The sequence below is a fragment of the Tiliqua scincoides genome, chromosome 4 (genome assembly GCF_035046505.1).
Source record: "Tiliqua scincoides isolate rTilSci1 chromosome 4, rTilSci1.hap2, whole genome shotgun sequence".
NCBI lineage: Eukaryota > Metazoa > Chordata > Lepidosauria > Squamata > Scincidae > Tiliqua > Tiliqua scincoides.
Genome location: NC_089824.1, coordinates 82,146,847 through 82,166,156, shown reverse-complemented (window position 1 = coordinate 82,166,156; position 19,310 = coordinate 82,146,847). Strand labels below are relative to the sequence as shown.

General features: G+C 42.7%; 1 protein-coding gene across 1 annotated transcript in view; it reads right to left on the bottom strand.

The window, feature by feature from the left end:
* Positions 1-242: 242 nt before the first annotated feature.
* The window catches only part of DUSP22 (dual specificity phosphatase 22), a 47,275-nt gene continuing 28,207 nt past the window's right edge, over positions 243-19,310 (bottom strand). Inside the window, exons 4-7 of the mRNA XM_066625380.1 lie at positions 19,180-19,229; positions 15,003-15,077; positions 12,646-12,817; positions 243-2,559 (exon numbers count right to left, since the gene is read on the bottom strand). Coding sequence (XP_066481477.1) covers positions 2,383-2,559; positions 12,646-12,817; positions 15,003-15,077; positions 19,180-19,229 — 474 coding nt within the window. The 3' untranslated portion in view covers positions 243-2,382. The remainder of the gene's footprint in view (positions 2,560-12,645; positions 12,818-15,002; positions 15,078-19,179; positions 19,230-19,310) is intronic.

Sequence of the window (19,310 nt, the reverse complement as noted above, 5' to 3'; positions counted from 1 at the left end):
CAGGTAAGTACAACAACTGCCTTCCCATCCCCAACAGCAGTGCGATCCTGGGGATCGTGTTACTGCTTTGCCCCCCTCCCCACTCCTTAAAGGGGCAGGGACAAGTGCTTTCCTGGCTGGTGGGTTGCAACCCACCAGTTTGGGAACCACTGTTATAAGGCATTAAAAAGTCATTTCTGGTTTGGTGGAGAAACCAAAATAGTTTTTTGTTTTTTTTAATTTTTACTTCTGGGCTCAGAATTTGCCAGTTTCTGTGGTTTCAGTTAACTGCGGGGGGGGGGGGTTCCAGAACAGAACCCCCACAGATATCAGGGAATACCTGTATACAAGAAAGCCTTTTCAGTAGTACAAGGGTAACTTTTAAAACTTTTATAACACAGTAGCCACTGTATGTCTTTAAATATATACATGTGCAATACACTTTCAGATCTTTCTACTCCTCACCTATAAAAATAATTTATGGGAACAACTTCTAAGGCAAAAGTCAGTATAATCAATACTGATGAAATTACCTGAAACACTTTGGTTTCATTCTGGAATATAATTAAAATATACAACTGTGTTAGCATATATTTAAAAGATAGTTGCCCAATAAGTCATTTAAAGAAGGGATACATATGCAGGGGACACCCAGTCACATGACCAGAGATTTGCTTCCTAATTTAGTGGCATTTTTCACTGCTGAAGTGATAAGCTGCTTTTTATACTGCACAACAGTCGTGTCACTGGGGGGGGGGGTGCAAACTGTGCCGGGTGACACATGTGGGGGGTGGTGGTGGTGGTGGTGGTGGTGACACTACTACTAGCCAAAATTGTGAAATCTTGGTATTTTTGAATAATACCATCAGGTTATATTTCATTTGATGTGTGATTTCATGCAGAATGCAATGAAACATATTCTGTTGAAATAATTCTATTCTATCAAAGGTTATAGCCAAGAAACTGACAGATTTGGGGCAATGGTGCATCACCACCGTCTGAGGCGTTGCCCTGCCACTGCATTTAATGTAAAATTTGTTTAATTTAATGCAGAATGTAATGAAACAAACCACACTGAAATATCTGTATTCTATCAAAAGTTATGACCAAATAACCAGAAAAGGAAAACACAACTTTGGTATGTAACAAGAAGTGAATTTTCTCAACTTAAAACTGACCAATGAGACGAATAGTTCTGACAGCCAGTGAAATGTTATTATGACACAGCAGGGAACCAATAAGGTGTTAGTTTGAATCAGCTCTCATTTCCATGTATCAGAGCTAACACTAGAACTCTTACTCTGTTGTGTGAATGCCATCAAGTTAGCCACTGGTTTTTAGTTGTTTACTGATTTGTTGAGTGTTATACATTAAAATAAAAAAAATGAATAAAGTGAATGGGAATTACACCAACCCTAGTGAGGCCACTACATTTAAGTTGTGCATATGATACTGTAATTTATTCTGTATGGTCTGGTACAGGAGGAGATTCATCATGGGGATGATGCAATAAGCTCTTCCATGTGGTGACGCAGACCCTAGTAACACCTCTGCTGCACAACAGCTTGTCGCTTCAGTAGCAGAAATAACCGCAGTGAAAAGAGCAACAGAGCTCCATCAAAGCACAAAGTTACCCTGGCATATAGGTTTTCCTCCTTCGGAGAGATGAAGGCCAAAATTAGATTCAGAAACTTTGCAAAGTGCAGCTGTGCCAAACTTTAGATATATGAACAACCTGAAGACAGAGATAGGTAGAAAACAATTTGGTATCTCTACAATTAGGAAGTGGCATGCTCACTACATATCCATTGGAAAGCTGAGAAAGGAGAATCTGATAAAGAAGAGAAAGTGGATAGTATAACCAATGGCAGTTGTGAGGATGGTATATTTCTGTTGTGCAACCAGACAAAACATTCTGGAGCCCTTGTCTTCCTGCACCAAGAAAACTAAGACCTGGTCTACACAAGCAGAGGCATGAGATAGGAGAACACACCTTATTACTTCAGACTGCAAGTGGAGAGTATCATTTTCAAATGCTCCCCTACATAACAAGCACTTGCATTTTAAAAAGCACATAAAAGGAAAACGTTTCTAATTCAGTGTACTCCCTGTGTGCTAGTTTTCTACTTACAGGAAACTGAGTTCTCTAATATAGTGAGGAACTCAAAAATCTATCACTGCAGTCTGAAGTGGAACCTTCCACTGCACTACCTTATGACTTTACCAATACTTTTTGCTGCTTGTGCAGATCAGGCCTTAAGACCTGATCGTTCAGCTATTACATACAAACATATCTGCATTGTACATGTGCAGAAAGACCTAGAGAGCTAGCTTGCCAAGTGACTGCAAATCAATATTTTTTTTTATTATTTTTCACGGATTGAGCAGTGCATTTGTTTGCTGTTACTGAGGAGCTGTCATTGACAAGGAAGACACTGATGAATAGTTATCACTCCATTGCCTTGGGCCACTGCTTGGCTGGGTCGCTATGTGGGCTTTGTACTTCTGCAGAAGATCCTTGGCTTCTTGTTGGTCTTGCAAAGTGTTTTCACCATACTTTGCCCTGAGCCACTCTCTGAGCTGGAAGGATGAAAAAACAGATACTATGAAAATGGTTTAAGTATAACTGACGCACATATAATTTACATAATGTAAATTGAAACAGCAACCAGAAATTGCTATAATGCATCTGTACACTGATTAAATACATTCTGATGAACTGAAAACAGTGCCCTGAATTAATGAGGTAGCAGATAAAAAACGAACATTAACACATGCAAGATTTGTAATATAAATTTTATCAATTATACTATATTACAGGATCTGGACAGAGCTGTTCAGTCATTTGTTCATATAAATATGCCTCTACAGAATCTGCTTAATCCCCAAATCAGAACTTCTCCAACATAAAACACACATTTTTTATACAAGTGTGCCCCCATATCCACAGGAATTCCATTACATGAAACAATGGATACAGATAAATGCCTTCCCTCACCCTCTGGATGCTAGGAGAGTGTCACTCCCCTCACCTCTGGAGGGTTCTCTGAGCCTAGAAGAGGTTGTGGAAAGACATCCACTGCCTCTGCCAGGCTCTGACTGTTTCACAAAAGAAAAAAAGGCAACCTCCTGTTTCTCTGCGAAACCAGAAGCTATGTTTTTAATGATAAGGCATTAAAAACGTCACTTCCAGTTTCACAGAGAAACTGGGAAGTTGTGTTTTTCCCCCCCACTGAAACGCTCATTCAGAACCTGGTAGAAGCTGTGGATGTCCATCCACAGCCTCTGCTGGGCTCAGAGCTCCCCTCACCTCCAGAAGAGGTGTGGGGGGGGGACGTGAACCAGATCTGCAGATAAGTGAATCCGTGGATACAGGATGCACAGATATGGGGTCCCCCTGTATAAATAAAAGCACTTACATATCCTTGGAAGTCAAATCTGTTCCAAAATTGAATATAGATGCAACAAGAGTGTCCCATATTAGTAAAAAAGGATCAGTTTTCCATGGATACTGATAGGCAAACAAAGATATGGCTCATATTGGGAAAAGTATAGTAATTAGAAATACACTTATTGGTGCTTGACCTTTGATAACACATTATTGGATAAACCGAGCCCTCTGACAATTGAACACTGGAGGAAGGTAGGTATGGCATAGAGCATTAATGCTATGAGGTCACATGATGTTACTTCCAGGTTTTACTGGAAGAGGCGGTGGTGGCGGTTTCACAATTTGCTGCTGTCCCCTTCCTCTTCCTTTGCAGGCTCAACAAGAGCCAACTAGGAAGCCACCAAAACACTAAGAAGCAGTGGCCGCCAACTTGGCTCGGCCTCTCATGGCACCTCCACAAGTGATACTCCAGTATGGTACCTCAAATGTACTGCCCCCTGCCTGCTATGGCACAGATTCCTGCACTTCTTTTCATGAATTAATATTCAACCATATGGTCATAGCCAGTGGTCAATTCCACCATAAATGAAAAGGATTCCTGTTTCTTTTTTACATTTCCAGCAAAGAGGATGATAGTTGCCTGTAATTCCTGTGGGCAGGAGGTCTGGTCTAGAGGGTAGAGCCTCCGTCTGCCTGAAGATAACATCCACAAGGTCGCCAGTTTGAGGCCACCGGCACCGTGCGACCTTGGAGCAGTTGACAAGCTGAAGCCAAGCAATTCCATCTGCTCTGAGCATGGGAGGATGGAGGCCAGAATGTGAAGCCAGATCGGAATGAAACACCTTGAATGTAGTCGTTCTTGAAAGAAAGAACCTTCTTTGAAATTGTAAAAATTCCTATTTAATAGGGATTTATTAAGCCTGCCTATGTAAACCGCCTTGAATAAAGTCTTGAATAAAGACCAAGAAAGGCGGTATATAAATACCTGTTGTTATTATTATTATTATTCTCTGTAGTATTTGAGGATTTACAGTCCATTCTCATTATCAGCTAAGTTAGGTTCCTGAAAAACCTAGTGGATACCAAATTAGTGTATACTGAATCATTGAGCCTATGGGAAAAATGGGAATAGATTCCAAGAAACCTTCTTCACCATACGCTCTAGACCTTTTTGAACCTTGAAGTCTATAGGGGTGGATGATAGCAAGGGCTCATCAGATGTGGGAGATTTTGATATCTCCTCCTCTGTGTTGGCTGTCCCTCAACTTGTTGAAGACTGCAGGCCCAACAGTGAACCTCAGAGTTCAACAGGGGGATGGGGTTGCTTCACCCTTCCTCCTCCTCCTCCTCCTCCACTTGGCCTTTTCTGGACTTGCCCCAGCCCCACAGCAGCCCTCAGGAAGACTTCCAGAGGCCTATCACCACCAGGGTTGTGAAAGTTCAGTTGGAATCCCTGAAATGGTGCCCAAGAAGGTGGGACAAGACTAGAAGTGGACACAAACGTGTCTGATGATTCTTCACAGGTCAATACCAATGCACATTTGATGTGGAAAATAGACTCAACCCATACAACTTTTTTTAAAAACGAGGAGTACAATTGGATGGGCGTGATTACCACAACCCCCTCCTCAGCAGCCATATACTGTGTAGGTCTCTCTTCCTCTGCCCTGCACAGCACTGGGGCTGCCTTCTGTTTGCAAGGAACCCACTGTGTCTTCTCCTCTTCCTCCAGCAACCTCTCTTGCCCCTGCCCATCTGCCTGCTCATAGCTCCACCAAGCCCCTTACCATTCAAAATGCATCCACACAGTATTTGTGGATAACAAGAACAGAGTCACAGATAATGAGAGGTAGGTGGTAATTCTGCCCCTCACAGACTTTTTGTTTACAAAATATCTGCAGCATTTATTCAATATATAGCATTAGGAAAGGCACTAGAGGCTTTGACTTTGCTTCAGTCAAGAAGCAACCTTCAGTGGGCACTTTGCTTCCACCTGATCTGCCTTGCTTTGCTTCTTCTTTCTTTCCCAACACCTATCAAAACCATGGGCATGCTGTTGCCAAGGCACTCTTCTGCTCTTTCTCCCCTTCCAACTGGCCTGGGAGGAAAGAGGCAACAGAATGACTCAGTACCAATGCACACTGATTGGCTGGTACCAGGCAGAAAAATAATAGTCACCGCTCACTCACCCACCCCTCCTGTCTGCTGAGCACTTAAAGATGAGTTCCATGTTGGACACTGGCATTTGAGGTCAAGTTGGACCTAGACCTTGTTGACTAAATTGAAAAGCTTTACACATTCCAAGGGCTGTCCCCTTACTCATAGCCCAGTTATTACTTTACAAAAGTAATTTGGACTACACCCCATTAGGGAATGGGGAAGACACACTGGTAGTGGGACATGCACAATTCCATTCCTAATTGTGCAAACCTAAGAGGAAATTATAGAAAGGAACAATGAATGTGTGTTTCAGCAAAGTAAGTAGAGGCAACACTTAATTCATAGTCTAAGATTTCCATACTAAACCGATTTACTAGGTAGGAAGCTCCCTTTGAACAGTGAGACTGACTCCCATGTAAACACAAATCAGATTAAACTGTACATATATATTACTCACAATTAGACTATAAATTCATAACATTTTAAAGATTATACGGCACTATAAGATGCGAGTAGTGTGATAAAAATTGCCAACTGTTACAGTAGATTAGTGCTGCCGATTCCCTCCTAGAACTAAAAATGCAGGCTGCTGATTCCCTCCTAGAATTACCCTCACATTAGAATATGCAAATCTGCAGCCCAAGAGTTCTTTTGTTGTGAGAAGCAACCATAAGCTTGCTGTAAACCAAACAAACAGGAAATAGTTCCCCCTTGGGAGTTGGGGGAGGAATAGCACACATTCTTTGAAGGCAGGAAAATCCTAGGAAAAAAGTAAATAGTTCTGATATGGTTGAACAGGAAGGAGAATAGCCTTACTCAGAGTATGTACTTTTTTGCTTCTTCAGGGTTCCCTGAGAACCTGTGCAACACAGAAGAGCAGTGCTTACACCAATAAAGTAAGACCACAACAATGTATGAAATGTCAAAAGTTGCAAAAGGGGAAGGTGTAGGAGAGAGAAATAGTGGCGCCAGTAACGTACCATGCAGTTTGCGCTGGGTTCAACCCCTCACAAGGTAGATGCCATGTGAGCTGATGTGTGAGCTGATAGGATGGGGTGGGTTGCTGGCCAGCAGAATGAAAGCTCTGAAGCCAGATTCAACCCTGCCCACCTGTCACCCTTATCAGTGCTTGATTAGCTGTTTGCTCATGGGGGGGGGGGCTGAGTAGGAATTTTCTGCTGGTTTTGGGAGCAAATTGGCAGGTTCTTAGCAGCAAAAATTGGCAGGTTTTTTTCACCTACTCCAGACTGTTACGGCAATGGGTGGTTGTTGTGCAAGGTTTTCTTTTTTAATTGGTCACTTGCAGACTTAGTGCAGGCCAGGCAGGTAAGGAGTAGGGTTACATCATGGGTTACAAGCCATGATGAATATGTGCAACCTCCTGATTTTAGAAATGGGCTTATGTCAGAATGCCAGTTGCAAGGAAGGGCACCAGGATGCAGGTCTCTTGTTGTCTTGTGTGCTCCCTGGGGCATTTGGTGGACCACTGTGAGATACAGGAAGCTGAAATAGATGGGTCTGTGGACTGATCCAGTGGGGCTGCTCTTATGTTCTTAGGTTTTGGTGTCCATTACAAAGCAGAAAAGTCTAGAGGTGAGCCAGTACCAATCACTTGAGGCTGGCCTGGATCAATGAGGCAGGCTGGCAAACCCCTCAGCTGGAAATGGTTGCGACTTGCAGGTTTAACCTGTTGAAGGCTTCATCATCCCACTGCCTCCCTTAAAGTGCGACTTTTAAGGGACACCCTTGGTTTAGATCAAGGGTGGCCTGGAATCTAGTAGTTTTATGCCCAGTTTAAGAATGGGGAATGCCAACAGCAGTTTCAACCATCTCCCCACGTTAGGACTCCTACTGCTGGGGGGTTTCTAAGTTTTCCTACTGCACACTGTAAAAGTTAAACAAAGTGGCCCACTCTTCCCAACACAGTTGTATTGTGTTATTGGACCAGTCCATGGGCAAAATCTGTGCATCATCATCAGTGATTAAATGACTGAGACAGTCGTAACAAGTTTCTCAGCACTCTAATGACCAACAGCAAAAGCTTTTTGTGGACTACTGTCCACTTCATGAGGTGCACGAAGTTATTGTCACTGGGCAAGTTATATACCAACAGGTTAGATTCCAGAAAGAGAGAAAAAAGTGGTAAAGGGCAAGGCCAAAGAGCTATGGGTAGAGGTGTTCCTTTAAACATTTTTATTTTTTCACAGATTTCATTCTCTCCCCCCCCCCCCCCCGGAGGAAAAGTACAGAAAGTGGTGTTATGCATTTTTATTCCAAGGGCACATTTTTATAAATTATAATTATAATTACTTTAAATGTGTACTCTGTAGGTGATAATAGTGTCAGCAGATGCAGCCATAGTCATTACCCATGAACATCACCACCCCATTATTTTTTGCAGATTGGGGGGAGAGGCGGTTTACAAAAATGAGAAGTGCACAAAGCAGTGCTATATGTTTTTATTTTGTTATCACTGAAAAAAATCACACCTCTAGCTATGGGATGTTAGGGTTGAACAAGTACTTAGAGCGATAGCAACATCTGAGACAGTTTCCCTGGTTACAAAACAACCATGTTACATGGAGATGGTATGCAGAGAGCAGTGGGGACCAGGGCAGGGGAATCACTTAACTAGTAACACCAAATAGTTATTAGTGCACTGTTTCAATGCAACAGAAGCATGCCCAGGAGGAAAAAAAAAGACATTTCCTCCATAGACAAAAAGTTAGAGGAGACAACACTTCTTGGAATACATTCCTGCAACCTAGCATGCTCTTCTTTCTTTTTTAAAACAAAAGCTGCAGACATTCACCTACTACATGGAATTTTTTAAGATAACGAAAACATTACACTTATGCTACGATCTTCCTAAAGCTATTTGCATAAAGCACGGACAATTCGTTTTTTCAGCTCAGACCTATCAGATCTGAAATGACTGTAAGGGTTCAAATACGGAGGGAGGAGACCAGGCTGGAAAGTCCCTCTGCTTTTTATTACGTAAAGTCATTTGTATTCCCATTTACCCTAGTTTTCAATGAACCAGGACATGCTGAGCTTTTTGTGAATTTAGTATAGCTGAATCATACGTTGCTTGCAATGCCACAGTGACTTCATAACCATCAAAGCACAGCCAACAAAATCCATATTTATTTGGAAAAAAGTGAAGTCTATAAGAAGGCAGACATCACTTAAAAATGCTAAATCAGCCAAAGAGGACAGATTAATAGACCATTGCACATATGGCTTGAAGAACAGTTTTGAACACCAGAAATTTGTAGAAATGGTGATTTTCAGCAGACTCAGACTGACACAGGGCTACTCTGGGATGTTTGAATTCTGATAATCAGAGGAGGGTTTAAAAACAGCACCATAGCCATGCTTACTGGCTTTTACTATGAGCCAGTGTGCAGCTCCCTGGCCCTACAGAGATTCCTATCTATATTACTCTTGTCTCTGCTGTTGGAATAAACAGCAAAGCAAGATGAGAAGCAGAAAAGTCAAAACCAAGGCTGGATGTTGTATAGTTAAAAATATCAAAGCATCCTGGTTACAAAACAAGACCAGCTTAAAATCCAGCAGGACACATTCAGACTACAGTGGACCTGCTGTATCTGCAGCTTCAGGAGCCATGGATTTCACCATCTGTGGGATTGGCCCCACATGCACCTTCCAGAGGCAACCAGAGCTGCGCTCTAATCACTTCTGAAGGGTGTTAAGAGGCCTTCGAAGGTCACTTTTAGTTTATCATAAAAACTGGAAGTAGCGTTCAAAGGTCTTAGAAAGCCTTCAGAGGGCCAGGGAGGGCTTCCCCAGACTTCCAAAGGCCTTTTAAGGTCTTCCAGTTTTTATGATAAACTGGAACTGACCTTCTATAGCCTCCAGAAGACCTCAGAACAACCTGCGGAGGCAACTAGAGCATAGCTCTGGTCATCTCTGGAGGATTAGAGGGCCTAAGATCAGCAGATCATCCATGGGTTTTGGTATCCATGGGGAGGTCCTGGAACTAATATGCATTTTTTCTGGTTTAAACAGGGTTACGGGTATCCATAGGAGGGCAAGGCAATGGGGAGGCTTTAACCCTTTCCCTCTGCTAATCCTTTTCAGTACATACGAAAAGTTGTTCCTGGATCTGGCCAAAAGTCCATCTATTTCAGTAATTCAATTCCCATAGTGGCCTACCAGCTGCCTCTGGGAAGCCTACAAGCAGAGAGGAAGATATACTCTCCCATCAATTTACATTTCATTTTCATACACCTTTTGGTTTTCCATTTACCCAGTTTGGAGAGACCCTTTAGAAACACTTCACAATCTTCTTTTATTTTTACCACCTTGTGTAGCTTGGTGACTTTGGCAAGCTTGACAACCTCTCTGTTTACCCCAGCCCCAATTCAATTATGAACAAGTTAAAAGCATTGGTCCCAATACGGATTCTTGAAGGAGATCCGAGGAGCCCCATAGGGATGGCTAAGGCATTAATCACAGTAAGGGGAAGTTGTCTTCCTCTTCCCAATGAGTCTTCCAGCCGGCTCCCACATAGTACTGGATACAGTGCAGGCCAGGTGGCCTGGCTGCGCCACTGGTAGTTAGGACTAGGCTACCATTTTTCAGACCCCCTCCCTAAGAAGGTCAGTTCAGGCATGTGTATCTGTCTTACATCTTCTGTAGTGAAGACAAATGCAAAGAATTCATTCAGCTTTTCTGCAATCTCCATCCACTTCCCCTTTAAGCTTTCATTTTATTCCCTCATTATGGTGGTGGTCTAACCACCATCATGGCAAGTTTCCCATTTTTTATGTATTTGAAATTTTTATTGTTTGCCTTGATGTTTTTAAGCATTAGCTCATTTTTCCCCCATCTCTTTTTGTCAGCTTACATTGCTTTTGCCCAAGTTTGTGTTCCTTTTTGTTCTCTTCATTTGGGCAAGGAAGCTTCTCCTGAGGGAAGCTTCCGTGAGCCATGCAGGCATCTTCTTGGACCTGGTGTGGTCTTTCCTACTTAGAGGTATACACTCTAGTTGAACTTCTCATATTGCAGATGTAAATCACCTTCAAGCACTCCGGAGAGATCTGACCCTACTGAACTGTCTTTCAACTGGACCCTTTATTTTTGAGAAGTTTCTTTTTTATAGTCAAATGTGTTGGCAAGGGACTTCCTTGGAAATTTTCAAATTACATGGCTGTCAGACTGGATCTCAGTATAGTTTCTATTCCCAATCTGTTCAACAGTACTTATATCTTGCACTAGGCACTTATACCTTGGGCACCACATAGGATCATGTCTAGGGTCACCTCCTCTCTGGTGGATTCCAGAACCAAATGCTCTACAGCATAAATCATTTAGCACAGTGATGTACCTGAGGGTGTGCCCCCAGTTGGCAGAGTGGCAAGGAATGCCACTGATTTAGCATGCCTAGAAATGTTCTCTTTTTTCATGGCCTGAACATGATTTTACTCAGACTGTGTGTGAATAACTGAAGCCACCCAGTATTATAAACGGTGTCTCCATAAGATGCTTCACTTATTTCTTTGTCCAAGTCATGATCATTTTGTCATTTGGCATTTTGTCAAAAGAGTAAGGGCAAGACTCCTGAACTACATTATTTTGAGGACCTGGTATTCCTACCTGCAATGATTCTGTGAAGGAGTCTGGTCTATCCAAATTTTTTAGTCTATTGGAGTCTCTTTGAAATGGTAGCCTGCAGTTTCCCCAGAGAAGGGAAGCTCCTTTTGAAAGTTTACCTGACACGTCAAATAGCAGCAGGCAATGGGGAAAATCTAGATCAGGATCATGGCAGGAAGTGTTTAAAGGTCCCAGTTCAGTTGCTCTCTTCCCTTTATGGCTCTGTTTAAGCAAGAGCAATGTCAGGGCCAAATAATCCAACATGCATCTTGGCCTTTGCTTTACCTCTATTATGACAAACACAATTATAACAATCAGGCTTTTCTAATCTCACAAGAATATCTCAGCATAGCACGTACAATCACTTGCTCTTAGTGCTATACAGAGTAACAGTCCAGTGTAGCCTACTTATATTTATCACATCTCTACATCAATATCCTAACAGTTTTAGTTAGAGCAACAGAAGCCACAGCATACTACTGCAGTCTGCAAGGGTGGAACTGTTAAGAACATCACTAGCTGCTCTTCCTGCAACCGGGACATTTCCCAGAAAGAACCCAGCTGGGCTAGAGATGTTTGAACCACCCACTTTTCTGAGTTATCTTGGGAACTAGGTAATACAGGCCTGCAAAACTGAGGGTCAGAAAATTTTTTCAAAATTTATGGTGGTGTTATATGAATTTGAGTTGCTGATTCCAGCATCAGTTTTCCACTATCATTTCTAGTTTAAGAGTTACAGCAGTGCCTCAGTTAATGGTTCAAGCAGCTTCCTCATGAGGAAGCCATGGCGTAGGCTTCCTCATGACGAAGCTACATGAACCATTCACTAACAAGGCTATGCCATATCTCCTAAACTCAACGTTTAAGGGCAAAAAACGATGCCATTTTTTGAATCAGTACCCCAAATATACCCAGGAATAGGTCTAATTTTAAAGACAGCAAAACGTGTATCGGTCTTTGTAGTGAGCCGATGGCAGTGGAGCAGAATCGGTCACTTCTATGGTGATCTCTGAAGCTTTGAGGATATAGGGAAACACTGCACCAGGAATGAACAGTCACATTTGCCTTGTCCAAGTATTACTGCTGCATCGAGTTTAGTACTGCTTATGCTGGTTCACAGCAGCACTTCAGAGTTTCAGAAATGGGATCTTTTCCATCCCTACCTGGAGATGCCATTGATTGAACTAGGACCGTCTGCATGCAAAGCATGTGCTCTTCTACTGAGCAACAACAAACCCTCCACCAAGAATTAAGGACATTCCCACAGTGCTCCAAGATAAAGTGGGCAAAACTTTAAAAAAAAAAGTAGGCAATGAAAGTTCATTGCTTGCCACATCAACCTCATTTGCGATGGGACTATGGAAGAGTTGTTTGCCCCCTCCCTGCCCCTATAACAGAGGAGAACTCTTCTGGACAGTTCTAATCAGTTCCACCGAGACGCACTCATTCAATGGGCCTTCTCACTTCTTTTCCAAGCAGCAGCCAGCTGTACTTACCTGAGCAACATAATTTTTCTCAAACTCTTCTAGCTGCTGCTGGAAGCCTGTGTTGGGATTGGCACACGATCTTGATGCTCGTACAACAGACAGTGCGTCCTCCCAGCCAAAGTCGGTGATCGTCATGATGTAGGCCACGACCAAGGTTGCACTCCTGGAAACTCCAGCAAGGCTATATCACCGTCCAAGCACAGACAAACACATTAATTTGGGTCTTGAATGACCTGCCTGGTGCAAAGGCAGCACATAAGTATTTTAAATAAAATAGCAATTAAATAAGTAGGTTCCTGAACATAATGCATGGATTAGTAAATTTCAAATTAAGACATGTTCCCCCAGATGCTCAGAATTAGATAAGCTGTTGCTTTAAAAGCAGGCCAGGGATGCAAAACATTTGTTGAAAATGCCTACTGTTACACAACAGAAAATGCTAAAGGCCAACACTACAAATGTTTGTCAGTTTTATACCAATTTAATTGCCATGGCTTCCATCAAAGAATCTTGGGAACAGTAGCTTAATTAGAAGTCCCCTCCCCTTTCAGAACTACAATTTCCAGGGAAGAAGGAATGACTGTTAAACTTTTAAGTGTATTATTTAGATAAATCCCAAGTCAATCAAGATGGAGAATTACACTAGTTTTCTATAACATAAGTTATAGAACAGTCAGTAACTGTGGCATAGTTAAGGGATCTAGCACCTGAGGTTACAAAAAAAATTTAATACAAAAAGAGACCAGATGCCAAGAAAACCAACCCCCCCCCCCCCGGTCATTCTGGAGGCAGTCTGAGGCACACGGAGGCCACGCACGGCCTCCCTGTTCCTCAGAAGGCCTCCTAGAGGCCCTAGAAAGGCACTTCAAGTTTTTCTTCAGGGGGCTTTCTGAGGCCTTGGGATCTGCCAAATGGGGTGCAGATTGGCATCCCCTCAAGGAATGATACCAGGACAATGTACCCCCTGCTCCCCCTTAGCTTTGCCACTGGTCAGTAATGTCATGAACAAAAGTGCAACATTTCAAAACTGGTCAAGTGACTTCAGAGGCCTTCATTTAAGAAAACTGAATGACTTAAGACTCAAAACACTAAGAGTAGAGAATTCACCATTTACAGATTTGTCCAATTATGAAAATCTGGCAAAATCATACTCTTAAAATTCCCATTACCTTCTTCTAACTTTATAAAATGAACACACTGCTATTCAATCTATTCATTCAAGCTATTCTTTCCTTCTGTAGTTGTCTAATATCAGTAGTTCAATCCAATCATGTTGAACTACTACTCCCAACGCCCCCCCCCCCCCCACACACACACAGGTTTTCAAAATTTCTGACTTTCATGATTTGCGAAAAAGGCTGGTTTGTCGGTTCATAGCACTCAAAGCTACAATAAGAAAAAAATGTATGCAAAAGTTCAAGTGCATTTCTAGACTTGGTGCACCTGTTCCTGGGGCCTCCAGGGTTAGACATAGCCTGCTATATATTTAGTCATTCCTGGAATAAGCTACCTTAACTTATATCCATCCAAACCCAGTTATGGTTTTAACGTTGTTAATCTGTAATGTTCATAGAAGGCAATTGTGAAGTGGGTGGCCACAAAGACACTCCTTAACAAGGCAGAGAAACACAGACTTATCACTCGTATCTGCCAGTACAAAAATAGGGAGAAAAAGTTGCCAACAATTTTTTACACAAGGAGCTGATGGAAAAAGACATTGCCACTCTCCACTCCAGGAACAGCCTGAAGGAGAAAAGAGGCAATCCCTAGGAGAGCAGAGGTGGCCATACTTAAGAGACACATGTTGCCTCCTTTCTAATCAGAAATAGGCTTTGGGAAATGGAGGCAATTCCACGGGTGAGACAGGAAAGGTGAGGGAAGAGGAGTCCTGCCAGATTGTGCAGGAACCTACTGGCCTACAATGTTGTTTTCTCCTTGTGCTTGCTTCAGACCAATGCTTCACATCGAACAGAGCCTGATATGGATGGATGTTTCCCAACAGATTAAGCAGCATCCTTCTGGATCTCACCCCTCCTCCCTTTGTTGCGAGACTCTTGCTGGCCCAGGTCTGTTCCTCCTTGCCCAGCAGTTGTGGGACTTCTACAGCCAGCAGGAAAGTCTGCCAACTGCCTTTGCTAATCTGGGGGAACAGCCAGCCAGCTGAAAATGTCTTGGTCCACTCAAAACACTCCTTTATCCCCTCCCCCATAAATCTCACCAAAGTTACAATTGCCATAAACAAAACTATCAGTCAATGTACAACTGATCCTATGCATCCCTACTCAGAAGTAAGTCCCATTATGTTCAGTGGGGCTTACTCTCAGGAAAGTGTGCAGCCTTAGAATGGTATGAAATTCAATACCTACCAGTGAACAAGACAGCTCTCCCTTTTAAGCCGGCACTCATGGATGAACTCAATACTTTCTTTGAAGTGTCTGCTTCTATCAATCAGAGGGAGAAAGAATTTAGTAACTTTCAGGACTAAGGGACAGAGATTGAGAAGTCACTTACTGCAATTATAATTTTAATTGTAAAAACTCCAAATGGGATTTGGTGACAGTCTGCCTATGTAAACCATCTTGGGTCTATAAGACTCCCACTCATTGTGAGAGTTGGTGAGAAAGATGGTATAGAAATACTGTATAACAATCACCACCACCACCACCATAATAACCATTAGTAAGTACTGCATGGTTGCTATAGCAACTATATTTAGTTGCTATAAGTATATTTAGTAGCAACTAAATATAGTTGAAGGAGAGCCAAGATACCTGGAAACCCTACATCTAGGCTGCACAACATGCAAAGCTTTAGTGAGCTCTTTAATACTTTGGTGTGCTCATTACAATCTCATGAATTCCAGTTTTCACTGTTATCAGAATTAAGTCCCAACTAAAAAAATCCCTCTAAAAAATACAGGATTAGACAGAATGCACCAGTAAAATCACCAGGTAATGAGGAGCCCTGGCTTCTGACTAGCCCCCACCCAGTTGCCTATGTCAAGTAAGATTTGGTTTTAACTAGGTAGAGAAGCATCATACAAGCAGGGCCTCTGGGAGGAATTTTATCAGCGGGTACAAAGTTTTTTGGGGGGGCCCCTTTGCAAAGTGGGGAGGGGTGAAACAGAGCGGGGGAGGGTGGTGACGGGGGAGCAGAATGGAAGTAGGGAGGGGCAAAACAAGGTTGGGGAACACTCCTTCATGGCAAGCAGATCCATAAGCCAAAGAGCTACTGTAGCATGCCAGTTTCCTCCGAGATTTGGCACTGTGTTATGGAGTGTCATGTATGGTCCAACATATATGGCTTGCGAGTATCTGCAGCCCCACACTCGTAGTAGTGTCCCCAGCATCCCATGCAGGCAACAAGTCTGAATACAAAGGAAAATGTAAGATTGCAGGCAATTTCTGGGGCCCCTCCTTTGGCTCCTGGGCCCCCTTTCTGACTCTGGGCCAGGGTACAAATTACCCCCTTTACCCCCTCTCCTAGGCCCTGCATACAAGATTTACCACTAGCCCAGTGACTGGTCCTTTCAAGTTTGGCCAGGTAGGTGGGCCAGTAGTTTCTGTGGACTCCTTTGCAAAGTTGGGCAACAGTAGACCAACTGGCCATTAATTCACCGATGCAGCTAGATGAGAAGTTCAGGCATTTGCAAATTTGTCAAATGAATAAAAATAAGGACCAGTGGACTGGCACTTTACTGTCTTCACATAGAAACTGTTTTAATTAGCTCCATGTGATACAGAGTTAAAGAAGACACAGTTAGGGCAAGGTACCATGCAAACATTTTCTCTACGTTCATATTGATGTTCAAAATAAAGTTTTGTATCAACATAGAGCAGACTCTCATAGCCACTCAGAGCAGTAAACTTGTTAGTCATGCTGGATTCCTCTTTTGGCTCCAGTTGGTGAGACAATTGGTGGGAGAGAAAAGAGATCGGTTTTCTTGCCTTTGCACTCAAGCTAAGAAAGTCATTCGCAGTTGAGGTACAGGAACACAACACAATGCTGCATCTTTTTTTGGGGGGGGGGGGAAGAGCTGCAAGGTCACTCTTCTCCCTCTTGCTAAATGGTAGAGCCACTGATTGGAAGGCAAAAGCTGAGTCACTAGGAAAACAGAGTACCAAGAGAAACCCAGAGCACTAGGCAATTAGGGTTCAGATCAGTTTAGAAGGGGACCATTAATAAGCAGAACGTATGTGAAGACATCTGTTAAGGCTGTCACACTAACTGCACTGCAAGGCATATTGTTGAAAGAGAACTCAGTGAACTGGAGAGTACAAGAAGCAGCATCATGACATTTTGCCTAGCTGCAGAGGAACCGTATGCCTGGTTTCTGAGAACATTTGCTTTCTGGTAACTCATTCAGCAACCAATTTTGTAGATCATAAGCGAGTCTCATCAGGAAATGGTGATCACCCCATAATTTAATCAAAATCCTTCTGCATTCCTCCTAGAGGATTCATCCCAGAGGAAGGGGAAGCACCACACAGTGACTTCATTTTTAAGTACGTTTTCAAATGCATCTAGGGTCTTACAATAATACTTATGTGGCTCTCCAAGTTGTGGAGACTCTTCTAGTAGTGGAGTAGTGCATTCCAAGATTGATCAAGTGGCACAAATGGATTGCAGCCCATTTATTGCTTCAAGTTATTAAACTATAATATTTGAACAGTTAATGATTTATAGTGCAGCAAGACCACCGACATGGACAAATATCCTTCCAGGAAACCTACTGGTCACCAACTTCCCTTTTTCAGGGATCACTCTTCTCTCAACCCAGTGGTCTGGGTACCAAAGTACAACAAAACCAACACCCTCAGGTTTGGTCAGGATTCAAAATCAAGTGATGGCCACTTAGCATTTGAGGCTTCAGGTTGAAAAGTACAGATGTTCCGAATCAGCATGAGACAAATATGCCAATAATTACCTGCTGCACACAAAATCCAACAGGTAGGACTACTATTAAATAGTGGCATTTCTCCATCTACTGCAGTTGTAAAACATTTTTTTAATAAAGCAATGGGCAAAACAGATATGGAGATTTAGCAGCATCAATGACAGCCAGACGAAATTGATTCAGGGGCAAGAGGCAGCCCTTGAGCCATCCCTGCATTAGGCAATACCAAATTCCCTTTGGAAAGAGAGACAACTTCATCTCTCATATGCCAGCCGTATACTAATGCAGCTGTAACATGAAATTTCATCTTCCAGCACAACTCCTTATCATATGAAACTTCCTTACAGTGGGTCAACCCATTGGTCTGTCCAGCCCAACACAGTTTACTCCTGTGGGCAGTAGTTCTTCAGAGTCCCAGGTAGAGGGTGGCCCTTCAACCAGCCACCTGGTCCCTCTAACTGTCACTGCCAGGAATTGAGATCCTGGGACATTCCTCACACAGAGCATGTGCTCTTCTATTGAGTTATGGGCCCCTTCCACAGGTGTCCAATGATCACTGATTTCTGGCTATTGTGGCTCTGTTGCTCCTCTTTGAAGCCCAATAAGATAGGGCAATGTTAATATTCATAAGATGTTTGGAACAAGGACATAAGACAACTGCAGATTAATATTCCCAGTTAACTGAAATCAACCACTGAGGCATGCTCAAGATACCACCCTGGGATCTCTCTGCTCTGTAAGAAACAAATGCTCTAAAAATATCTCGAGAGCATCAGACCCTACAGACAGCCCTCTGTGCTGAGAGAAAAGGCAGTGCTACATTTCCTTCCGCACCAGGCAGGCCCTTTGAAACTACTTTTGTTTCTGTATAAAACAAATTATCAGGAAGTGGCTGAACCCCCCCCCTTTTCCTCCCCCCCCCCACTTCACATAAGTATAAACAGTGAACACTAGAAGAAAAACTTGGTTCCTGTCGAAGTCTTCTCAAGAAGTTTATACGATTACCCTTTAGTTGCAGGAGAACCTCAATAGCCTTAAACTGAAAGGTTTAGCCCAAAAGGTTTTGAAAACTGGCTTAGCACAACTTGTGAACCAGCAGGCCAAACAGTGTACAGCCTCTGGCCAGGTGTGCTACCACCCCTCCCTCTCTGGTTTCTGCAGTTCTGTGCAGGCAGTAAAAACAAAAACAGGAGGTTGGCTTGGTGAATCACAAGTTGTGTAGTTTGCTTTTAGGACAACTAGAGCCACGCACAGAGTGTACACCATTGTACACTATTTATTCCCATGTTTATCCCATTTGATCTGTTTATCAAACCTTGTGCACAAGGCAGTGTAAATGTAATGATTTCATTTTATCCCCACAACTACTCATGAGATAGCGACTTGCCCAGGGCTAGCCAGTGAGCTTCATGGCAGAGAAGGAATTTGCACTCAGGCCTCCATAAGTTCTATCCACAGAAACGCCTAGGCAGCAACATCGCTCTTCTTTGACATAAATTTTGTAAAAAGCAAACCAAAGTAGCAAAGCAGTTTAGATTAGCATATCCAAAAAGGAGGGGGGGGGGGAATCTGCTACCATTAACACTACTGAGATATTCAGTTAGTTGTGAAGCATTACCTTTATCATTAAACAAAAAAATACTTACAAATTCTGAGAGGGGGAATCTGCAGCAGGGATGCACAGATATTTCACTCCCTGTGTTGGAAAACAATTAACAGTTAAAATTAAATATAATAAATTCACAAACTTGAATGCAGTTTTCTGCCCTCATTAAGG